At 38.1% G+C, this 24396-nt stretch overlaps 2 protein-coding genes and 2 non-coding genes across 5 annotated transcripts in view; 3 read left to right on the top strand and 1 right to left on the bottom strand.

Moving 5' to 3' along the window:
• Window positions 1-4334: 4334 nt before the first annotated feature.
• RPL5 (ribosomal protein L5) lies at window positions 4335-12706 on the top strand. Its single transcript, XM_065908639.1, has 8 exons — window positions 4335-4435; window positions 5606-5675; window positions 5759-5874; window positions 6695-6829; window positions 8004-8206; window positions 9231-9408; window positions 11782-11870; window positions 12543-12706. The coding sequence occupies exons 1-8, from the start codon at window positions 4433-4435 to the stop codon at window positions 12640-12642; spliced, it is 894 nt and encodes a 297-aa protein (XP_065764711.1). The 5' UTR covers window positions 4335-4432; the 3' UTR covers window positions 12643-12706.
• LOC136156383 (small nucleolar RNA SNORD21) lies at window positions 9064-9159 on the top strand. Its single transcript, XR_010660948.1, has one exon. It is a non-coding gene; the product is annotated as a small nucleolar RNA SNORD21 (small nucleolar RNA).
• Window positions 11956-12088, top strand: LOC136156398 (small nucleolar RNA SNORA66). The gene has a single exon (XR_010660959.1). It is a non-coding gene; the product is annotated as a small nucleolar RNA SNORA66 (small nucleolar RNA).
• Window positions 12707-12906: 200 nt separating the features above from the next.
• Window positions 12907-24396, bottom strand: part of DIPK1A (divergent protein kinase domain 1A) — a 118254-nt gene continuing 106764 nt past the window's right edge. For both annotated transcript variants that reach the window (XM_065908628.1, XM_065908617.1), the window contains exons 3-5: window positions 20979-21086; window positions 15943-16119; window positions 12907-15029 (exon numbers count right to left, since the gene is read on the bottom strand). In XM_065908628.1, the coding sequence (XP_065764700.1) occupies window positions 14217-15029; window positions 15943-16119; window positions 20979-21086 (1098 nt within the window). In that variant the 3' untranslated portion in view covers window positions 12907-14216. The remainder of the gene's footprint in view (window positions 15030-15942; window positions 16120-20978; window positions 21087-24396) is intronic.

The following is a 24396-nucleotide window of genomic DNA, read 5'->3' as shown; positions in this document are numbered from 1 at the left end:
AAACAATAATTGATCATATATGACACCATTTGTTTGAATGTGATATGGGAAATATCAAGGTTCATATCCAAGTCTAAGTATTGCTTTATGAACTTTATTTAAAATTCATCTCTCTTGCTTCAGCACAACAAAATTTCTCCTAATTGAAATTAATAAAAATTATTTAAGAACCACAATGACTCAAGAAAATTTGTTCAATTTGGCCTTACTATCTGTAGATCACAAATGATGTGCTATCTTGGTGATAGCAACATAGATATTTTGTTGAAATGAAGAGATAAAAAAGAAAGTTTTATGGAATAAATTTATCATGATTTATGAATTTTGTATGTCTTTATCTTATTAGTCATTCAGTACATAAGTAACTTTTCAGTAGAACACCCAAACATACTCAATCATAACTAAGTTTGATTGTCCTTGATATTATCCAGACTTTCATTCCCACAAAATCATAACTTTACACATTTTCCTTTTAAGAAACAAAGTGCATTCTTTCATTGAAGACTAATTACTTTTTCCTACATAAAAGCAGTTTTAAAAGGTTTCTAATATGTTGATACAAAAAAAAGGGATCCAACCTTTTTTTTATTTTTTGCTACCCTTCAGTGTACAACGATAAAATCACATGAGGTAAAAACCAATTACAAAGGGGAAAAAACATTTTGAGATAATTAGATGGTTTTTGATCATTATTATGGTGAAAAGAAAAGATATACCCATTTGAATGCAGAGTTCCAAAGAATAGCAAGGAGCGACAAGAAAAACTTCTTCAGGACTTCCCTGGCAGTCTAGTGGTTAAAACTCCACCTTCTAATGCAGGGGGCACAAGTTTGATCCCTGGTCAGGGAACTAAGATCACACATGCTGCATGCTGCAACCAATAAATAAATAAACAAACAAAAGTTAAAAAAAAGAAAAACTTCTTCAGTGATTAGTGCAAAGAAATAGAGGAAAACAATAGAATGAGAAAGACTAGAGATCTCTTCAAGAAAATTAGAGACACCAAGGGAACATTTCATGCAAAGATGGGCACAATAAAGGACAGAAATGGTATGGACCTAAAGAGGCAGAAGATATTAAGAAGAGGTGGCAAGAATACACAGAAGAACTATACAAAAAAGATCTTCATGACCCAGATAACCACGAAGGTGTGATCACCCACCCAGAGCCAGACATCCTGGTATGTGAAGTCAAGTGGGCCTTAGGAAGCATCACTACGAACAAAGCTAGTGGAGATGATGGAATTCCAGTTGAGCTATTTCAAATTCCAAAAGATGATGCTGTTAAAGTGCTGCACTCAATAAGCCAGCAAATTTGGAAAACTCAGCAGTGGCCACAGGACTGGAAAAGGTCAGTTTTCATTCCAGTCCCTAAGAAAGGCAATGCCCAAAAATGCTCAGACTATCGCCCAATTGCACTCATCTCACACGCTAGCAAAGTAATGCTCAAAATTCTCCAAGCCAGGCTTCAACAGTACGTGAACTGTGAACTTCCAGATGTTCAAGCTGGATTTAGAAAAGGCAGAGGAACCAGAGATCAAATTGCCAACATCCACTGGATCATCGAAAAAGCAAGAGAGTTCCAGAGAAACATCTACTTCTGCTTTATTGACTATGCCAAAGCCTTTGACTGTGTGGATCACAACAAACTGTGGGAAATTCTTCAATACCAGACCACCTGAGCTGCCTCCTGAGAAATCTATATACAGGTCAAGAAGCAACAGTTAGAACTGGACATGGAACAACAGACTGGTTTCAAATCGGGAAAGGAGCATGTCAAGGCTGTATATTGTCACTTTGCTTATTTAACTTATATGCAGAGTACATCATGCGAAATGCTGGGCTGGATGAAGCACAAGCTGAAATCAAGATTCCCTGGAGAAATATTAATAACCTCAGATATGCAGATGACACCACCCTTATGGCAGAAAGTGAAGAAGAACTAAAGAGCCTCTTGATGAAAGTGAAAGAGGAGAGTGAAAAAGTTGGCTTAACGCTCAACATTCAGAAAACTAAGATCATGGCATCTGATCCCATCACTTCAAAGCAAATAGATGGGGGAAACAATGGAGACAGTGAGAGCCTTTATTTTTCAGGGCTCCAAAATCACTGCAGATGGTGACTGCAGTCATGAAATTAAAAGACGCTTGCTCCTTGGAAGAAAAGCTATGACCAACCTAGACAGCGTATTAAAAAGCAGAGACATTGCCAACAAAGGTCCATCTGGTCAAGGCCATGGTTTTTTCAGTGGTCGTGTGTGGATGTGAGAGTTGGATTATAAAGAAAGCTGAGTGTGGAAGAATTGATGCTTTTGAACTGTGGTGTTGGAGAGGACTCTTGAGAGTCCCTTGGTCTGAAAGGAAATCCAACCCATCCTTCCTAAAGGAAATCAGTCCTGAATATTCTTTGAAAGAACAGATGCTGAAGTTGAAACGCCAATACTTTGGCCACCTGATTCGAAGAATTGACACATTTGAAAAGACACTGATGCTGGGAAAGATTGGAGCCAGGAGGAGAAGGGGATGACAGAGGATGAGATGGTTGGATGGCATCACTGACTCAATGGACATGAGTTTGAGTATGCTGCGGGATTTGGTGATGGACCGGGAAGCCTGGTATGCTGCAGTACATGGAGGCCCAAAGAATCGGACATGACTGAGTGACTGAACTGAACTGATGGTGGTTTCAATAAAGATCTAGATGATTTGGGCAGTAAGTAAGTACCTCATGGATTGATATCATAGAATACTTTCCGTATTTTGGTATTAAATCTTCTACCAAAACTAAAAATCACTGATTTATTTTCTATTTCTTTTAAATATTTGACATATTTGATAAAACTGAGTTTGTTTTCACTTCAAATAACAAGAGAAATATCTCCTATTTTAAAAGGAATCAATGTTTTATTTTTAATTATTTTTCCTTTGACCACAATGAGCTGCTTGTGGGGGTCTCAGTTCTTCAACCAGGGATTTCCTAACTACTGATCCAGCAGGGAATTCCTAACATTCTCTATTTTTTTTGGCTCCTCCAGGTCTTAGTTGCAGCAAGCAGGATTTTCAATCTCCGTTGTTGCATGCGAGATTTTTTATTAATAGTTGCAGCATGAGGAATTTTTAGTTGAGGCATGTAGGATCTAATTCTTTGACCAGGGGTTGAATCTGGGTGCCCTGTATTGGGAACACAGTCTTAGCCACTGGACCACTAGGAAAGTCCCCACAATGTTTTATTTTTTCTTCTGAAATAATTTCAAAATAAAAAATTGGTTGTAAGAACAGTAGTACAAAAAATTTCCATATATCCTTCTTCCAGGTTTCCTATTGCTAACATTTTAATACATCTGCTTTTTCATTTTCTTTCTCTTTACTATGTATATATTTTTTGTAATTTATTTGTCATCTTTTGAGATTAAGTTGTGAAACAATGCCTATTTTGAACTCCAAAATAGTTCAAAGTATATTTCCTGAAAAACAAGAACACTCTCATACATAACCATAGTGTGGTTATCAGAATGAAATTGACATTGATCTATTACCACCATCTAATCCACAGATTTCATTCAAATTTCACTGACTGTTCTGAGAATATTCTTTGTAGAAAACAAACAAACAAAAAAAAGCCCTTCCTTTTTTTTTTTCTCCTTTCTTGTCCAGGATGAAGCCTAGAATCGCACATTGATGTAGTTGTCTGTTTCAATCTGGAATAGTTCTTTAGTTTTTCCTTATCTATCATGATTTTGTCATTTTTGAAGGATACCTACCAGTTACTTTGTAGAATGTCTCTCAATTTGGATTTGTTTGCAGTTTCATCAAGTATCAGACAGATTAGACTAAGTGCTAGAGAAGCAGAGGAATTTAACAGCAGGGCCTACTACCCTCAGGGAGTTTACAATCTCGGGTAGGCTAGGCGGGTACGAAGGTGCGGTGGGAAGGCCCCTAACCCAGGTTTGGAGCACTAAGGCAAGGCTTCGTGAGGGGCATATGCCCTGGACTCGGAAGCGTAGTCAAGGAGCAGGCAGAAGTGCTCTACAGCAAATTCATCCTACTTAATTAACATTTTTTTTTCTTTCTTACAAAAGTAATACAGGTTTGGTATGAAACAACTTCCTAGCATAGGAAAGTGAAGGCCGTTAATAATCCTCCACGCTAGTGCTCCCAGTCGCTCCCTGTCGGATTACCAGTCAGGAGCTGCGGGACTCCGCGGCTCTGAGGGTCTGTCGGGGGCAGGGGAAGGCCAGCACCGGTCTTCCCACCAGCAGGGGGAGGCACACTGCGCTCCGGCCGACCGGCTGGTCTCTCTTCCACACGTCGCTGGCGTGATCGTCGGCGCTACATACTGCGCCTGCGCGCGCGCCGCGGCCTTTTTCCCCCACGGAGCCGTGCTGGTTCTGCAGCTCTGTGACAAGCCGCGGAATCGGGGTTCTGTTCCGCAGGATGGTGAGTGGGTATCCCGCTGCTCGGCCTACAGATGCGTGGGGCTTCCCTCTCCTTGTCCTAAAGCCCGCCTAGAGTCCATTTAGCGCGGCGCAGGAGTCGGATGGCGTTAGATTGCCGGCTCCGCTGTGGTCGGGCTGCAGCTCCCAGCGTGGCCTTAATGGCTGCCTCGGCGCTCAAGCTTAGTGGGGGGAGGGGTTGAAGAAGACGGGAGCTGGGACCGGGGGTTGAGGATGAGGTGAGTATAGCAGACAAACGGTGTGGATAGTTCTGGTTTGGCAGAGGGGAGCTGCGGCAGGCGGCCCGGAAGGGAAGATTGCACGGAGTCGGTCTCAGACTACTGAGTGGAGACGGGCTGTGGCTTCTCGGACCCAGCTCTGCTCCTGACTGGTGGGTTTTCTGAGGGAGCGTCGGGGTCGGCAAGTTGTTTGGAAAACCTGTGTTACTGGGCCGAAGAAGTGGCTTTTAAACCCAAACCGTCAGTAAAACCTGGAGGCTGTGGTGTCTTTGGGCCCCGAAAGAAAACCCATTTAGTTTGGTGTGCCTCTCCTGCTTTTTTCTCTAAATCGTCGCTGGTACCAGATTTTAGTGAATTTTCGGGTGGTGTGCTGCTGTAGCTTGGGGGGGACTGTTGTTTTGATCGGGAGTAATTGCTGAATATGTGCCTGGCCGGTTGTTTCCTGACAAGTACTTTAGGTTTTTGGAAATAGTTCGTGGAAAGAGGGAAAATATTAGGTTCACGAAATGGGACAGCATTAAGAACAGACTGACGTTTGCAAAATAGTTGTCTTAAGCAAAAGTTGGACGCAAGGATTGTTGTTGGTCCAAGAGAGGGAATGAAAGTGGAGAGTGTTTAAAACTTTAATAGTGGTCATTTTATATCTGGTTACTATAATAAATTGGCCTGTTTGTTTTTTCTTTCCTATTTTGGCGCTGATTCATTTTTATTTTGTTGTTTGAGACTGTCAGTCTTGATAGATGGGAAATAGAAGAAAAATGATTTGATTTGATTTCTCAGATTTGAGAAAGTGATGACTTTCTGGATTCACTTTTGAAGTTTAGGTTGTTACTTGTGACAAAGTTGTTACTTTGTTACAAAGTTAACTCAAATGTCAAAGGTATCAAGCTAAAACATTTATCAAAGTTTTAATAACTTATTCTTTTATCTTAAAGGGGTTTGTGAAAGTTGTCAAGAACAAGGCCTACTTCAAGAGATACCAAGTGAAATTCAGAAGAAGGCGAGGTATGGTCAGGTTTTCATATTCTCAGTAGGAAGATTCTGCTTTGTAGCCGAGTGGACTGTTTTAATTTATTTTTTTCTTTCAGAGGGCAAAACTGACTACTATGCTCGGAAACGATTGGTTATCCAAGATAAAAATAAGTACAACACACCTAAATACAGAATGATTGTTCGTGTAACAAACAGAGATATCATTTGTCAGGTAAGTTGTATTTTAGACTTAAATAATAGTTGATAACCTCCACCCCACTTCTTCCCTCACTATGCTAGAGACATACTTGGGAAGCAGAACAAATGTATGCATTAGGTCCGTCTAGTTTGGTGCCTGGCACTCTGAAAAACGTTCACTGAATCATTGTTTTAGTAGGTCTGAAGGTGGAATCTGGAAAATTGGTACTGTTAAGAAAAAAATACTCTGAAGATCAGCTCTTCGGCAAGCCTACCCTAGTTTAATCCATTCATTTTTGAGGGGGCGGCTAGAGAAATTTATGGTTCTGTGCTATTTTGGGGGGGATGGGAAGATAAATTTAAGACCTAGTAGAAGGTTCTTGCCCATTGTAATTCCAGTAGGATAATATAATTTGTTATGAAGAGGTAGGTGGGTGTGAATATTAGACTCTTAAGTGTTCTTATTCCTGTATATTGTTTGAAGTAGTTTTAGTAAATATGTATGAAGGTGTCTCCCATGTAAAAGATTTTCAGAAAGCAGCAGTTTGCTCTTTCGTCCAGTTTAGTCTCAGTCGTGTCTGACTCTGCAACCCCATGGACCGCGGCACACCAGGCTTCCCTGTGCATTACCAACTGTAATTTGAGACATTTGTATTGTGGCATTTGACTCAAACCTACCTGCTGTAGTTGATGAAGCCATAAATCTGTAGTTGAAACAGTGAGTGGGTTTAACAAAGACAAGTCTTAAGTGATGCAGGTCTGTATCTATTTTTTTAAGTCCTTTGACAAAGAAGATACTTGGGACAAGTAATCAGTGAAAACAGATTACTAACCTCATTTTTCCTTTTTTATAGATTGCTTATGCCCGTATAGAAGGAGATATGATAGTTTGTGCAGCTTATGCTCACGAACTCCCAAAATATGGTGTGAAGGTTGGCCTGACAAATTATGCTGCAGCATATTGTACTGGCCTGCTGCTGGCCCGCAGGGTATGTACAACATTATTTCAGTTGGCATACTTTGGAATTAGCTCACTGGAGTTGTCTGCAACATAGATGGTTCATACATGGATCAGATACCTTCAACTATGGGGACAGAGGAGTGCTTCTTGTTGCCTGTGGTGGTCTACAAGGGCAACACCACAGAAGATAATTTTATAAATACATTGTTTCTAACAGATACAGTTTCTAATCTGGGGAAGCCTTTTTTCTCTCCAGTTTTCTTTCCTGTTAGGTGTATCTAGGCAAGTAGAATTTTCTGCAGCGATGGATGTCTGTAATCTATGCTGTCTGATGTGGTAGCCACTAGCCACATATATTGAGTGCTTGAAATGTTTTTAGTGCTACTCATAACTGAGTTTTTAACTTAAATATGAATAACTGGCTGTGGCTGGTTGGTGGCTAGTTGTTGGACAGATCTACTCAGAAGTGTAGCTTTTGTGAGCATCAGCATACGTTAAAAATGCAGACTGTTCTCCACACCTTCAGAAATTATATTTTGATAGGATGTTCATGTGATTTACATACATGCTAAGTTTTGAGAAGCAGTGCCTTAAGTTTTTGGGGTGGGAGTAGGCATTGGTGGGAGTATTCAGTTTTGTTTTAATAATCTTTGCCTCTGGGTGGCAGTATTTCCTATAATACAGAAAGGAAGTGAAAGTGTTTTTTTTTTTTGCCTTGTTTTTGTTTTCTTGGTTACTGACCTTGTTTTGCTTTGGAATTGTTAAGCTTGTGTCATTGTTGGGGACCCACATCTTCACTGGTTATAAACATGTTTGGATGGGGAACACTGTGTTTTATATGAGAGCATTTTAGTGCAAAGGCACTACTTGTGAAACCATAGCCACCTGATGTATACTAGCAGAGTAGTGGCTTAATTAATATAATGTAGTACCTTCATAGAGAAAAAAAGATGTTCTTTTAAGTACCGTGTCCTAATTGATTGCTACAAAAATCAAGTATGGACAGTGTAGCCAGTTCAGAAACTGTTGAACAGTTATACTTGTGATTAAAATTGGATGTCTGAAATTTCTTTAAAAGTAGGTTGGGATAAAGAGAAAAGTGAATTGGAAAGAATTCTTTTGTCTATTAAAGTTGTGAATTTTGAGGTATTAGAGTTTGAATATATTCTGATAAGCATTTAGACTGGCTTCTTTGTTAATAGCTTCTTAATAGGTTTGGTATGGACAAAATTTATGAAGGCCAAGTCGAAGTGACTGGAGATGAATACAATGTGGAAAGTATTGATGGTCAACCTGGTGCCTTCACCTGTTACTTGGATGCAGGACTTGCCAGAACTACTACCGGGAATAAAGTTTTTGGGGCCCTAAAGGGAGCTGTCGATGGAGGCTTGTCTATCCCTCACAGGTAATAATAGTATTCAAGACACATTTCCTGGACTCCAAAACTGCACTGTTTCTAATTAATTGGGCTTTGGAGAAAACTGAACCAGTGAAAGTAATAGTAGTATCATTGTGTACTTGCCATGTGCTGGGTACTGTGTAAAAGGAACTGGGCAGGGTGGGAAGGAAATTGTAACATGGTTTATAAATAAAGAGACTGGGTTTCAGAGGTAAAATGAATTGTCCAAGGTTTTAGAGCCAGTAAGTGGAGAAGCCAGTGTTGAAACCACTACCTTTTTGTGTGGCTAAGTTTTGGTTGAAGTAAAGTGAAAGTTGCTCAGGCGTGTCTGACTCTTTGCCATCCTGTGGACTGTACAGTCCATGGAATTCTCCAGGCCAGAATACTGGAGTGGGTAGCCCTTGCTTTCTCCAGGGAATCTTCCCAACCCAGGGATCGAACCCAGGTCTCTTGAATTGCAGGGGGATTCTTTACCAGCTGAGCCACAAGGGAAGTTTTGGTTAGAAATTAGCAACTCTATTCCACCAATACTTCCCCTCCCCCTCACTTGCCTTTTTTGGCAGGGGAGTGGTAAACAGTAAAATACAACCTAACTGGCACTTATTTCTATAATGTAGGGGGTTTTGGGGGAGGGGGTTGTGTCTTGCCAGTTATCTTGCAAGGCACCTGTTAAATGTAATCTGGAACAAATCACTTACCATGTGCCCTGAAGCACCACTAAGTAATTGTAGGTTTTCAGGAGAGTAATTTTGAAACGTGTGTATGAAATATGGAGAACTAACTTTATAATGGCCTTGGTTCATTTAATGGTTTGTAAAGGTGCTTGTGGCATGATTTTCTGTCCAGGAATTCAGAAATTAGCTGCTGAATGATGATATCCCACTAACTGAGCAGTCAGTAGTTGGTCCTTTGGTTGCATATGATGCAATTAATTGTTTCAAGACGGGACTGATGGCAGCTACTAAAACGAATTCCTGCTAGTAAACTTATTTCAACCAGTATCACTAAAATATGGGAAACTTTATTTCAGTACCAAACGGTTCCCTGGTTATGATTCAGAAAGCAAAGAATTCAGTGCTGAGGTACACCGAAAGCACATCATGGGGCAGAACGTCGCGGACTACATGCGCTACCTGATAGAAGAGGACGAGGACGCTTACAAGAAACAGTTCTCTCAGTACATAAAGAACAACGTGACTCCAGACATGGTAAAAAACTTTTAAATGCCTGTATTGGTAAATTGATAGAACCAGGTTTTCTATTTATTTTGGGTAGATACGTTAACAGTTTTATTTCAGGTTAACAGTTAAAATTGAATAAGGGCATGTTCGTAGGTATAGACAGACCTTAAAAAACTGTTTTTGGCTTAAAATGAAGTTGGGATATTGGGCCCAGGGCAAGTTAAAAAGTCAGAAAAGATATGAGGAGGAGCTAGGCTTGTCAGCATGCTTTTAGGAATCTTTTAGATGCTTAAGGACGGCAAGCTTCAAGCATCTACATCTAAAGCATTTGGTGGCTCTTACGCATTTGGCTGTTCTATAGTTAAATTCATTCGTGTGGTCATGGTTATAATCTACTCTGATAAGAGGTGCTATTTACTAAACTTCCCTCTTTTTGAGATAATAGGGGAAAGGGTTCATTCTTCATCATAGCCGATAAGTGCCGTGTTGATTGTCTCAGTGTCTCAGGCATGCACATAAAAGGAGAGCGATGGGTCTGTCACTAGTTGTGTGTGATGTTGCAGAAGTGTTTTCAAAAGTTACTTTAATGTTGTGAAGTTTATCACCCCTAAAGTTGAGTCTAAGGGCTATCTTTATAACACATTGAAGTAATTGAAGATGATAGTGCTAGTTTTGATAATGAGGGCATAGAACACCAAAATCACAAGTTATTGTAAAACCTATAAATATAGAATTGTATGTAAATTGATAGATTATATGTTAAATAATTGTTATTAGGTTCTTTCTGTTGGTGCATAGTTTGTATTTTGGTATACCTATGTCTAAAGATTATATTTAAAATAGAATTATAATTGGGGGGAAGATACTTACTGTCATTTGTATGCTTAGTACACAGTCTTAAGACTGAATAAACACTATAGTTCTGAGTTTTTGAGCTAGGAAATGGGTAGTTTTATATTAGTAATGTAGATGTGTGTTAATTTTCACATGAGTATATTTCTTTATGTTACTATTGACATCACCCTAGTATTAAAAATACCTTTTAGTTTTGACTGATTCTGCTTTGCCTGTAAAACTTCTTCCTAATCCATACATGTGTTTTCAGATGTCTGCTTCCTAATGCTTTCTTAATGAATGTTATACTTCAACCAGACCATTCTTTGGCTAATCCTTTCACAGTTAGCTCATTCATTTTATCTGTAGAGGCCTCTTTGCTTATGTGTGCCTCCTGAAATCTGCAGACATCTGGTGTCTCCAACAGAAAGTGGTCTTTTTATAAACTAAATTCATGGTGTTATCTACATACATGGTTGTATTTCCTCTGGAATTGATCTTGTGGAAGAAATGAACTGGGTTGGTTAGATTTGTTAAATGGGTGCATTTGAAATCATTAAATTTGTTAAATACAGTAGAGAGCTGTAATAGTTAAGAGAAGTAGAGAAATTAACTTTCAAAAGGGATTTAGGTATTTGAGGTCTCAAGTGCTGTTTCAAGTTTTTGCATTATTTTCCTTGGCTAATGAGTTTTATACAAATGCATGTAGTAATTGCATGTTATCCATGTTGAATAAGAAGTTGTAGAGATCTGGATTAACTTGACTCATTCTTAAGGAAGAAGGTAATTGTTACTGAGTTTTAGACATTTTATTCTTCATGACTTGATTTTCCTTGTGATTGGTGGTCATTTGCTTGGGTTAGGGAGTATGGAAACAATTCAGAGAGTTGCAACATTGTTTTTGTTAAATTTTAGAACAAAATTCTCAGTAATGTTTCTAATAGCCTTTCAGGATTTTCTAGGGAAATTGAGACCTCTTTCTGATTCCACTAAGACCTGATACTGCCAGATATGGTAATTTGTGGTGATAGATCAGGAGGTCCCTAATATGGGATCCTGGGAATAACTTTTGTAAAGACCTATCAGAAATTCGTGGAAAATAGAAATAATGGGGAATGTGGGAGAACAGAGATGTAGTTGACATTTGTTTGTTGGCCCACATATTCTTCATTGTAACCTCTTAAATGCTGGCATGTATCCGCACTTGAATGAAAGAATTTAAGTCAGATGGTTTTAAGTGAGCATAGTATGTGTTTCTACAGGAACAATTTATTCTGAACCTGACTCAAGAAGTATAGCTGAACAGCTGAGAAATTTTTGTGTTTGTTTTTTTTTTTTAAGGAAGATTAAGTTATGTTTTGTGAATAGTGTCAGTTCATATTGCCTGTGGTAAAAACTGGGATTTAGGAAAATGTGGTTTTCATACAGATACCAACATGGACTTAGTTTAACTCCTTTTGAGAATCTGTCTTGGACAAAATAGAGCAAGCAGTAGAATAGTGTGTCGTATTATTGTTTAGGGCATATGAAATGAAACCAAGTACTGTTTGCTTTGCTTTGTTTCAGATGGAGGAGATGTATAAGAAAGCTCATGCTGCGATACGAGAGAATCCAGTGTATGAGAAGAAGCCTAAGAAAGAAGTTAAAAAGAAGAGGTGTGTATCTCTTTTTTGGGGGGGAGGGGGAAGAAAGGTTGGGAGGGGTTCTTGCCTTGTTGCATCTCTCTCAGACTCTGAAGTTGTGCAAACTCGATCACTAGCCCTGCATGATGTTGCAGAGGTGAGGGGAACCAGGTTTGCTAAAGTAATTGTGGTGATAGAAATGTATTAGCCTCGGATGCTACCGAGGTGGCTCATTCTGTCCCAGTACATTGTAACCACTGCCCTCCCCCCCCTTTTTTTTGGCTATGTTGCATGGCACATTGGATTTTAATTCCCTGACCAGGGATTGAACCCATGCCCCCTGCATTGGGAGCTTGGAGTCTTAACCACTGGACCACCAGAGAAGTCCCAATTACTGCATCTTTTAATAAGCTAACTAAAGAGAATTACTTTCTACTAGTCTTTCACATTTTGATCTTTAGAGTAGAAAGTAATAGTGAGTCTAAGCATTATACTTAAATCTTTACTTGATTTTTGGCCCTGTGATGTAATAGGACAATATCACGGAAGTTGGAATTTGGGAAAGTTAGACTAAGACCATAAATGAGTACATGTGTTGAGAAATGGATTATTTGACTTTTAAAGTCTGTCTTTTTCAAAGTTAAATATTCTCTGTGCTCTTTAGCTATGAAAATTACATCCCTTTCTTTTCTTTTTGTTTCCTAGGTGGAACCGTCCCAAAATGTCACTTGCCCAGAAGAAAGATCGGGTAGCTCAGAAGAAGGCAAGCTTCCTTAGAGCTCAGGAACGAGCTGCCGAGAGTTAAACCAAACCACAATTTTCTATCAAGATTTTTCAGATAAGACAATAATAAACTTATTGAATAAGCAGCTGTTTGTGTTAAGCTCTTGTTAATGGAACTTTGGAAAGCACCTGACATAGCCAGTATTTTCCTTCCAGAAACAAGTATAGCTTTTCCCAGGGCTTACATATTGCCTGACGGTTCATATCTGCTTCTTGGGCATCAGTTCCTCCTGACAGGAGTTAATTCAAGTCTGGCAAGCAACAGACAAACCTTCCACTAGAAGTATTTCTTCAATTCATTTATTGTAACCACATGATAAGTGGGAAGAAAAAGTACCTTCAAAGTTTACAATTTTAAAGTAAGAAAAACTGATGCTAATTCATGGCTTTTTCAGAGGAAGCTGTCCCTTGAAGGTCATATAATTTTAACATATTCATTTTAACCAGGTGAAAGGCTATGAGCAGAAAATACTGGGTCTGCTAATTCATGGCTTTTTCAGAGGAAGCTGTCCCATGAAGGTCATATAATTTTAACATATTCATTTTAACCAGGTGAAAGGCTATGAGCAGAAAATACTGGGTCTTTCTCACAAGAGATGTTTCTTTTTATAAAGTTGAAAGGCACATGGCCAGATCTGAATAAACAAAAGAGCACATATCAACCCTTGTATGTCAAATTTATATGACAGAGTGTAAGATGGGTAAATTTACATGCCTCTTAAGAAACAGCTCTTTGACCAGCAGGGAATAATGTTTGAAAACAGTTATTAATAGGAAGTTCTATGATTTCGGGAGTCCTACTCTGAATAGCTCAGATTCAAGATATGTGGAACTGTTGGGTCTATGGCCTAAAGATGCGCCTTTTGAAGGACCAGTGGCAGGTTACTAAGATATAGATGCTTTAAATCTAGGATGATGAAAGCTCATCCATATTCAGCCCCTGAAATTGGCAGTTAGTTACATATTGCCAGAAAGAATCTTCCTGATGGGTTTCAAGTGGGTAAGGGCCACTCAACATTCTGAAGCCACGTAAAATTTGATATATAAATGGATTAAGTGTATAATACAAGAAACCATGCTAGTAACCCAACACCTGTTTATAAAGGAGTAATTTTAATTTACCTGCTTTGCAGTCTTAATTCCTGTTAATGTGCAAACTTTACCATGCTAAGACATTAGTAAATTTATAAATTTTCTTTTTTTAAATAGCAGCTTCAATGCAGACACAATTTCCAGCACTGATATTTGGCTAACAAATCTACAAAATACTCTTCACTGTTGATGTTTATGGAATGAGGCTTTTCACAGTATTATAAGTCATCTTTTAAGTCATTAGTCAAAATAGTTACACAGTGGATGTACTAGGAAGTGTACCAAGAGTTTCTAAAAGGACAGGAATAAAATTTTTTGGACCTTTTGATCCTGTAACTCCTGCCTTCAGCAGTCAACATGTGTTTTAAGATGATGACTTCCTTAGGACCAGGGGAAAGGAGTTTTGTTAACACAAGGGTTTGAATCAAGCCATGTAGAAAAAATGATGAATAGTTTTCTTCTGAAGTGCTAAGTTTCTTAAAATGGTCACAATGTCCAAATGAACTAAGAGTCGTTTGTGTAGGAAATTTTCTTCCACAGTAATGTTTTTAGGTTATTTAGTATCAAAGAATGTTCCATTTCCATTTGATTCGCTGTGACTTTGAGAGCAATACAAGAATACAGCTGCTTTTCTAATTCCTCACGAATTTCACTCGGAGCACCGCGCAGTAGGTAGTCTTTGAGTAACTGACAGGCTTTTGCCAAGTTTGGTTGTATCACTTCTGAAGTACACTTCATTGTACTCTGATCACAGCTAGTTCGACAATCCGTGCCATAGACACAGTCCAGATCAGACTCACAGTGACGATCCTTTATAAGTTCTTTCAGGTTTGTCTCTGGCACAATTTTTCTCATGTCGACCATTTTCAAGTCATATTTATCATTATATCCTAGGTTTTTGGCACTGGTATCACACATGAGGAAGTTTCCATATGGGCCATGGAAAACATCTTCCACAAATTCTAAAAGTCCTATGGCTATTTTAGCCTTTCTAGGCCATGATGGTGTGAACAACTGATCCATGCTTCTTCTGAACCCAGATGGGATAAAAAGTTCAATGACCCAGGGAAGGCTTATTCCATAAAGAGAGGTATATTCAACGCTTTCCATCACATAGAGATCACCACAGAATCCCATTAATTTGGGGGTGTGTTCTTTATCTTGAAGTATCACCATAAGAAGAAATTCATTTAATTGAAGAAGTGCCCATGCTGACTTTGCTTCCCCCAAGGAAACCTGGCCATCTTTGTCTCCGTCAGCTACTGTCAAGATGAGGTTAACCAGTTCAGAGAGGTTCCCTTGGTCACCCAACTTTGCCTGTAAAGATAAGAACTTGGCTAATTACACAAAAGGTATGAAAAATGAGTATCCCATGTGTAACGTACATACTAACTTCCTTTATGGGGATGATAACCCTGCTAAGTAATAACCTTGCTACTGAATACCCACAGGAGATTTAATACATTTCCAGATATTTATAATATTTGTCAAGTCAGAACTATGCTTTAGGTACTTGCAGTAAAACCCACTTTGCTAAGTATACTTGTCTGTTAAGAAATGACTGCCATAACTCCCATAATCTCCTTAAACCCTGTAGATAGTTAACCAAGCCATTAATTTAATTATTCTTGGCCTTGTTCATACTTGCAAAATTGCAGTGTAAGTTGCCCATATCCGAAGTTATAAAGGTCAACTACAAATTACTATCTCTTATTTTGTAATTGTTTTACATTTCATTCAAGTATATTGTTCCAATAGTAAAGGTTAAAAAGTATTTCCTTGTGAATGTTCCCTGGCACAAAACAGTCTAAAAGTATAAACTGTCCAAAGAAAAAGATTTTGAGTGAGAATATGAGCACAATGGAAATGAGAAAATATTCTTTCCAGAAGTGTTATCTTCATCTTTTAATATTTCTATTTAATTCTTTAAAAAAAAAATCTGGGTCGTCTAATTTTATTTCACCTTTTTAAAACCAGTGTACCCGTTATAATGTCAAGCTATAGAGTAGCCCATCTATTTTAATGAACTCTCACATCTGGACATTCTTAGCTATAATAAGTAATGTTAAAGTAAACATCCTCCTTTTTTTTTTCTTTGAATTATTTCCTCAAGATAGAGTCCTTGATATAGGTCAAAGAATAGCAACATTTTTATGGCTTATGATGAGATCCTGCCAGCTTCTAGAAGAGAACCACATCATACTAGCAACATATGAATGCATATACTTACTTTAAAGAGACTGTAGACCATTTCTTTGAATTTCTGGACAGTAGTTCCCCTAGTTGGCTTATCAAACAGCACTATTTCTTTTCTTGGTTCCAATTCTGTACCAAAATCAAGATGAAGTGCTTGTTCCATCTGACACTTCACAACACCTGGTAGATTATCCCAAATCCCTAAATATATCTGTGAAAAGAATGACAAATTATGCTTTAGGCAGAGTAGGAAACCTCATCTAATCTACATATTTTTAGTGTCCTCCTCTTAAAAAAGGGGCTTTCCTGGTGGCTCAGCAGTAAAGAATTCACCTGCAATGCAGGAGACTGCCTTCAATGCAGGAGACACGGGTTTGATCCCTGAGATGGGAAGATCCCCTGAAGAAAGAAATGCAATCCACTCCAGTATTCTTGCCAGGATAATCCCATGGACAGAGGAGCCTGGTGGGCCACAGTCCATGGGGCCACAGGATTCGGACACGACTTAGGGACTAAACCACCAACACCTCTAAAAAACCACAAACGAGCAACAAAACATCGACACTGAGCTGACTTTCTTTCTGAATTGCAAATCTGAAATCATACTTCAAAGCTTTTTTCCCTTAATTTTCCTAATTAAAAAATATAGCATACCTAAATATATATGTATATTTTTACCATGATCAATTTTATTGTTTTCCAGGGTTGTTTTTTTTTTCCCAGTTTTTAAATCAGGCTAAAATATAAAAAATAGAACATTTACCATCTTAACCATGTTTAACATACAGTTCCATGATATTAGATTTCATGAACTTGTGCTACAATCACCATCATCTGTCTCTAGAACTCTTCATTTTCTAAAATTGAAACTACCCATTAAACAATAATTCCCTGTTTGCCCCCTTCCTCAGCCCTGCCATCCACCAGTCTACTGTCTGTCTCTGATTCAGGCTACTCACTCTTAGTATCTTATGTAAGTGTCCTTTTCTACAAGCTTATAATGTCCTCAGGGTTTACCAAATTGTAGCAAGTGTCAGAATTTCCATCTTTTTTAATGCTGAATAATACTATATTTTGCGTTTCCATTCATACATCAATGGACAATTGGGTTGCTTCCATGTTTTTGCTATTGTGAATAATTATGACTATGGATCTACAAATATATCTTTGAGATCCTGATTTCAATTCTTTTACATATATACCCAGAAGTGGAATTGCTGAATCATAAGGTCATGTTACTTCTAATGTTTTCAGGAACTGCCAACCTGTTTTCTTCAGTGGCTATACTATTTTAAATTCCCACCAATAGTGGGTTCTAGTTTTTTACATTATTGCCAACACCTTTTTTTTTTTTTTAACAGTAGCCATTCTGATGGGTGTGAAGTGGTATCTTTTTCTTTTTGGCCATTGCGTGGCATGTGGGTTCTTAGTTCCCCAGCCAGGAACGGACCGAGGCCCCGGCAGTGACAGCACGGTGTCCCAACCACTGGGCGGCCAGGGAGTTTCCCTCAGTGTGGTTTTGATTTGCATTTCCCTAATAATCAGTGATGTTGAGCACCTTTTCATGTACTCATTGGATATATGTGTATCTTTTTTTTGAGAAATGTCTATTCAAATTCTTTGACCATTTTTTTCTTTTTTTAATTTTGGCTGCTCTGGGTCTTCCTAGGAGCGCATGGGTGGGCTTTCTCCAGTTCTGGCACACGGCTCTCTAGCTGTGGTGCATGGGCTTATTTGCTCTGAGACCTGTGGGATCTTAGTTCCCTGAACAGGGATCGAAGCCACGTCCCCTGCATGAAGGGGGATTCTCAACCACTGGACCAGGGAAGTCCAGCTGGGTTTAATACAGCTGGGTTTTTTTAGTTGTTGTGGAGTTTTAGGAGCCCTCTATATATTCTGGATATTAATCCCCTATCAGATATGTGATTTGCAGATATTTTCTCCCATTCTGTTTCTTTCTTACTCTACTGATATAGACCTTTGATAGACAAAGTTTAAAAATTCTTACGAGGTACAATTTGTCTATTTTTTCTTTTGTTGACTGTGGAAGAAATAATTGCCAAACCCAATGTCACAAAGCTTTTACCTAATGTTTCATCTAAGAGGTTCATAGTTTTAATTCTTACCTTTAGATCTTTGATCTATTTTGACTTGAATTTTGCCTATGGTGTTAGGTAAGGGTCCAACTTCATTCTTTTGCATGTGTATATCCAGATTTCCCAGTACTATTTGTTAAAAAAAGAGCTCTTTCCCTACTGAATGGTCTTAGCACCCTTGTCAAAAATTATATGACTGTATATGTTTGGGTTTATTCTTGGGCTATTATATTCCTTTAGTCTATATATCTGCCCTCATTGTTACTGTATAGAAACGCAACAGATTTTTGTGGGTTGACTTTGAATTCATTTATTAGCTCTAATAATCTTGTGGAATTTTTAGGTTTTTCTACAAATGAGATCATATCATCTATCAAGAGATAATTTTACTTTTTCCTTTCAAATTTATATGTCTTTTATCTCTAACTGATCTTGCCAAAATTTCCAGTACTATATTGAACAAAATTGGTGAAACTAGGCATCCTTGCCTTCTTCTTGATCTTAGGGGAAAAGTTTTCAGTCTTTCACCACCGAGCATGATGTTAGCTGTAGGTTTTTCACACAAGGTTTTTACTATGTTGAAGTAGTTGCCTTTTATTCCTAGTTTGTTGAGTGTTTTTATTGTGAGTTTTGTTAAATGCTTTTTCTGCATTAATTGTGGGATTCCTTTTTCCCCTTTGTTATGTTAATGTCATGTCTTACATTGATCAATTTTCATTGCTGAGCCATCAAAAGTTAAGAAGGATTGGTGTTAGTTTTTTATATGTTTATTAGAATTCATGAGAGAAACCCAGATGTCCAGGGCCTTTCTTGTTGGGGGACTTGATTACTGATTCACTCTCCCTGTTAGTCTATGCAGATTTTCTATTTCTTAGTAGATTTTGTGTTTCTAGGAAGAATTTGCCCATTTCATCTAAATTATCCAACGTGTTGCTGTACAACTATTCATTGTATTTTCACATAATCCTTTTTTTCTACGTAGAACTGATAGTAATGCCTTTGCTTCATTTCTGATTTTCATAATTTGAGTCTTCTCTCATTGTTTCTTAGTCCATCTAACTAAAAGTTTGTCAAATTTGTTGACCTTTTCAAATGATCAACTTTTGTTTTCATTGATTTTATTCTTTTTCTATTTTCTATTTCCTTGATCTCTACTGTAATCTGTATTATTTCCTTCCTTCAGCAAGGTTTAGATTTAGTTTATTCTATAATTCCTTACAATGTAAAGTTCAATTGTTTATTTGAGATCTTATCTCAATGTAAGTATTTATAGCTATAATCTTTTTTAAAGTCAAATTACACAGGAAAATGAAAAGTTCAACATCCATTTCCCTACTTCCCAGAATTAGTCATTATTAACTATCTAGCTATTTAACAATCTAACAATATATGGTGCTTTACATTATGCTACGATCTATTCATTTATTTGATTATCTTACTCCCTATAACAACCCTATGCAGTAGATACCATTATTACCCTGACTTCACTGATAGATAAACTGAAGCAGAGAGAAGTGAAGCAGTATGCTGAAGGAAATACAATGGTTCACACTAGCCTGTGAACCCAGGCAGTCTACTGTTGCTTATACGTAAAAAATAAATGTGACCATGTTAATTAGTAACACTATTACTCACTCCTCTGCTTCAAACCCTCTAATTCAATCAGAATAAAGTCCAAAGCCCTTTTCGTTGTCTGCTAGGCTTCTTATAAGCTGGCCTGCTTCTCCAATCACCTACTGCCTCAATCTCTATATCCCATCTATGCAGGTCTTCTCTCTGTTCTTTGAACCTACCACCATTATTCCTGTTTCATGACCTCCTTCACTTGCTACTGGTTTTGCCTGGACTGTACTCTCAATGATCTTCATACAGCTCATTCCTTCACATCATTCAAGTCTCAGCCAAGAGGTCACCTTATGCTGACCTTCCCTAATTTCCTACCTACAGTAGATCCCTCTTCCCTCACAGGTTACTCTCTAAGCCATGACCTCATTTTATTTTCTTCATAGCCCTTATCACTGTCCGAAGCGATCTTATTTTTTTGATGTTCTATTTTATTTGTTTATTGGTTGTGCTGGGTCCTCATGGACATGCATGGGCTGTCTCTAGCTGCAGTGAGTGGGGGCTACTCTTAGCTGTGGTGCACGGGCTTTTCATTTTGCTGGCCTCTTGTGTTGCACGGCACAGGCTCTAGGTGCATGAGCTTCAGCAGTTAAAGCACGCGGGCTCAGCAGTTTAGGCTCCAGGGCTCAGCTGTTGTGGCGCGTGGGCTTCGTTGCCCTGTGGCATGTGGAATCTTCCTGGACCAGAGATTGAACCCGTGTCCCCTGCACGGGCAGGCGGATTCGTATCTACTGTACCACCAGGGAATCCATGAAATGACCTTATTTCTTTATTGACTCTTTATCATCTGTCTTCTTTCACATGAAACATAAGGCATACGAGGCCAGAGGTTTTGTCTGTCTTGTTCCCCATGGTCTCTCCCAATGCCTTAGCAGTACTTAGCAAACAGCAGATACTCAAATATTGGACTTTATTTCGGAAAACTTCTTAAACATGGCTAGTATTATAGACTTAAAATCTACTTTAAATTTCTATAAAAGGAATGAGTATATTTCATCAACTCACCCTGTGTATATCCTATATAAGACATACCACATTCTGTAATTACTTTACTTATTTACTTATCTATCAACTGTTTGTGTTCCTTATCCCTCTGGGATAACGTGAGACCCATAGGAAATAATCTTATCTATCTTAATCACCCCTGTTTTCCTAACAGCTAAAATAAGTGTATGGAATATGCTGGGACTAGGGGATTAATAAATACCTGTTAGATGAGTGAGTCAATACCTATACAATTGAATTAATTAAAATATCCTAAAGTTCCAGTTCAACAGTTCTTTTAATGAGTAGTTTAAGGTAAAATCAGATAGCACCATAAATCTGGAATGTTAATGCATAATGTCCATACCTGATTGTTGGGCTTGGTGGATAAGCATTTTCCAAAGTAAAGAGTTTCTGTAACACAAAGGCTATTACATGCAGGCCCATCAATAACTCCGGTCTTGTATTTGTCACACTAAAAACCAGGAAATAAAAAAGTAGTTAATAGAAAAATGTTCACAAGAAGAAACATATTAAAATATTTGCAAATGAAACAATCAACATAGGATTAATCTCTAAAACATACAAACAGCTCATGCAGCTTTATGTCAAAATAAAAACAACCCAATGAAAAAATGGGCAGAAGATCACAATAGATGTTTCTTCAAAGAAGACATAAAGATGGCTAAAAAGCACATGAAAAGATGCTCAACATCACTAATTACCAGAAAAATGCAAATCAAAACTACAAAGAGGTATCACCTCATACCACTGAAAATGGCCATCATCCAAAAGTAACAAACAATAAATACTGGAGTGTGGAGAAAAGGAAAGCCTCCCACACTGTTGATGTTGGTATATCACAACAGAGAACGGTATAGAAGTTCTTTAAAAAACTGACATAGGAAAAAAAAAAAAAAAAAAAAAACTGACATAGGGCTACCACATGATCCAGCAATCCCACTTCTAGGCACATATCAGGAGAAAACCGTAATCCAAGAAGATACGTACACCCTAGTGTTCACTGCAACACTATTCACAACAGCCAAGATATGAAAACAACCTAAATGTCTATTGACAAAGGAAAGGATAAAGATGTGGCCTATATACAGTGGAATATTACTCAGCCGTAAAAAAACCAATGAAATAATGCCATTTGCAGCAACATGGATGGATCTAGAGATTACCACACTAAGTGAATTACGTCAGAGAAAGACAAATACCATATGGTATCATTTACATGTGGGATCAAAAAGAAATGATACAAATGAACTTTTTTACAAAACAGAAACAGCCTTACAGATATAAAAAACAAATTTATGGTCACCAAAGGGGAAATGAGAGGCAGGGATGAATCAGAAGGATGAAGTGAACACACACACACTATTGCATATAAGGCAGATAACCAACAAGGAATACTATATAGCACAGTGAACTCTATTCGGGATTCTGTGATACCCTATAAAGAAAAGAATCCAAAAGAATGAATATACGTATATGTAGAACTGAACCACTCTGCCGTACACTTGAAACTAACAGTATTGTAAACCAACTATACGCCAATAAAATTAAAATTAAAAAAGAAGAAACATAGTAAAGACACCGTAAAGAAATATTTACATTCTCTAAGAGAAAGTTCTGTGATAAAAATAATTCAGACTTTGGATATGGACAGACTTGGATTTGAATCCAAGCTCTGCTCCTTACTAGTTACGTAACTATGAGAGATCTTATTGTGACTCGGGTGTGCACAGAACTTTGAAGTCATTTTTTTTCCCACTTAGCATGGCCTGAGGTGGTATGGTACCTACTGCCTATGAGGAGATGGGCAGTCTATTTTTAAAAATGGCTCTATTTTAAAATGAATTAAAAAATAAAGTTTAAAATACCAAAATATTTTTAAAATAACAAGGCACTTCTGTCAACTTGTCTCCTTGATATTGCCCCAAAACAAGAAAAAAAAAAAAAAAAACAGATGGGGATTCCCTGGCCATCCAGTGGTTAGGACTCTGCTCTCACTGTCATAGGCCTGGGTTCAATCCCTGGTCAAGGAACTAAGATTCTACAAGCCGTGTGTTGCGACCAAAAGAAAAGAAAAAAGAAACCAAATCCTTAGACAAGATAAAGTACCAATGTAACCCTAAGGCATAATAAGTAAGGATGGCCTGCCAAATACAGTAAGAATCACACCAGAGTACAGAAGGATGCTGAGGTTAAATACCTGCTGTGACCTCACTTCTCAAAGCTGTGAGAGCACTGACTACGTGGTATGCCTGAGGGCCAGACCCATCTCTCCGGTTTGCAGTGAAAGTTTTATTTGGCATCATGAAGTAGCAGGGCAAGGCAGTGTGTGTGTGTGCTCAGTCGTGCCCTGCTCTTTGCAACCCTGCAGCCTTCCAGGCTCCTCTGTCCATGGAATTTCTCAGGCAAGGATACTGGAGCGGGTTGCCATTCCCTTCTCCAGGGGATCTTCCTGACCCAGGGATCAAACCCACGTCTCCTGCATTGGAGGCAGATTCTTTACCTCTGAGCCACCAGGGCAAGGCAGCACTGATTAATAAAATCCTTAAAAATCTTATCTATGTTGGAGGCAGTCTGTAAATAAAATAAGGGTTGGGACAGACTATATTATGAGCATCTCTGTAGTTGCTGAGGAGACAGATAGGCTAAAGCAATATGTGTGTCTCCGTCTCTGTGTCTCACATTTTCTTTTTCTCTTAACACACACACACACACAAATTCTGGGCCACAGGAGTTTCACCCCTGCTCATTTCACTGCCTCAGTTGCTTCCTGAAAATAGCTGAAGAACTCCTTTAATTCAGTAATGAGTAATACTCAAAACAAGCTGGAGATCTATACAGCAAATCTATAAGGAAAAGGAAGAAAGGAATAGGAAGAGGACATCTCAAACAAAAATTTTTTCCAGAAAAATACTGCCATGAAGCACAGCAAACATATTGCTATGAATTCAAAAGACTTAATGAAATAGTTTAAGACCTCAAAACAGGAGACATGATGATGAGACAAAAGAACTGAATTTAAATGAAGTAAACAGAACTCAGAAAGGAAGAAAAAGAAAAACAAATACAGAAATTAAAGACATAGTATGAATGGGTAAAGGGGGGGGTGAAGACAAAAATAACAACACAGGAAGACTTATGAGGGCTAGGTTGAGAAAAGTGAGCAAAATAAGACAGAAATTTAAAAAGAACTAAAAAGAATTTGAGATAAAATTATAGATATAGAAGACAAAGGATATCCAGCATATCCATATATGGAAGAACAGAATACACGGAAAATAAAAAAATAATCAAGGTAGAATTCAACAGAACTTCATATAAGTGAAAGAAGTCTTTAATATACAGATTGAAAGGACTCACAGTGTCCCAAGGAAACTGACACAGAATGACCCCTGTGACATATCCCACTGAATTTTACTGGACTTTGAGCAAACAGGCAAAAGATCAAGAATTTTTAAGGGAAAATAAATCAGATTGGACTCATATTTCTCAACAGCTATCCTCAAAGGTAGTGCAGTGCCAGCAAAGTTTGAGAAAGAAGTGTGATCTCCTTGTGTCCTAATTTTCTCTTCTGTAAAAGGAGATGTAAATACTTCTTGACTTATAGCACTATTAAGAGCTATAATCATTTAATGAGAATGGATCACCTGTGATTTTAATAAGTGCTCAATAATAGCTCTTCTTATTTTCCATAGCCAAACTTTCTTTCAAGTAAAAGGCATCAAATATTTTTGAATATGTTAAGGATCAGAAGATATAATTCC

Source organism: Muntiacus reevesi, chromosome 1, assembly GCF_963930625.1.
Source record: "Muntiacus reevesi chromosome 1, mMunRee1.1, whole genome shotgun sequence".
In the NCBI taxonomy this organism is placed as follows: Eukaryota; Metazoa; Chordata; class Mammalia; order Artiodactyla; family Cervidae; genus Muntiacus; species Muntiacus reevesi.
This window is presented reverse-complemented; position numbering and strand designations above follow the sequence as displayed.

What these genes read in the sequence shown, in the direction of transcription:
- RPL5 (XM_065908639.1), top strand. An exon ending in GCCTGCTGCTGGCCCGCAGG is followed by an intron (nt 6,830 to 8,003) that starts GTATGTACAACA and finishes CTTTGTTAATAG; the next exon opens with CTTCTTAATAGGTTTGGTAT. An exon ending in GGCTTGTCTATCCCTCACAG is followed by an intron (nt 8,207 to 9,230) that starts GTAATAATAGTA and finishes ACTTTATTTCAG; the next exon opens with TACCAAACGGTTCCCTGGTT.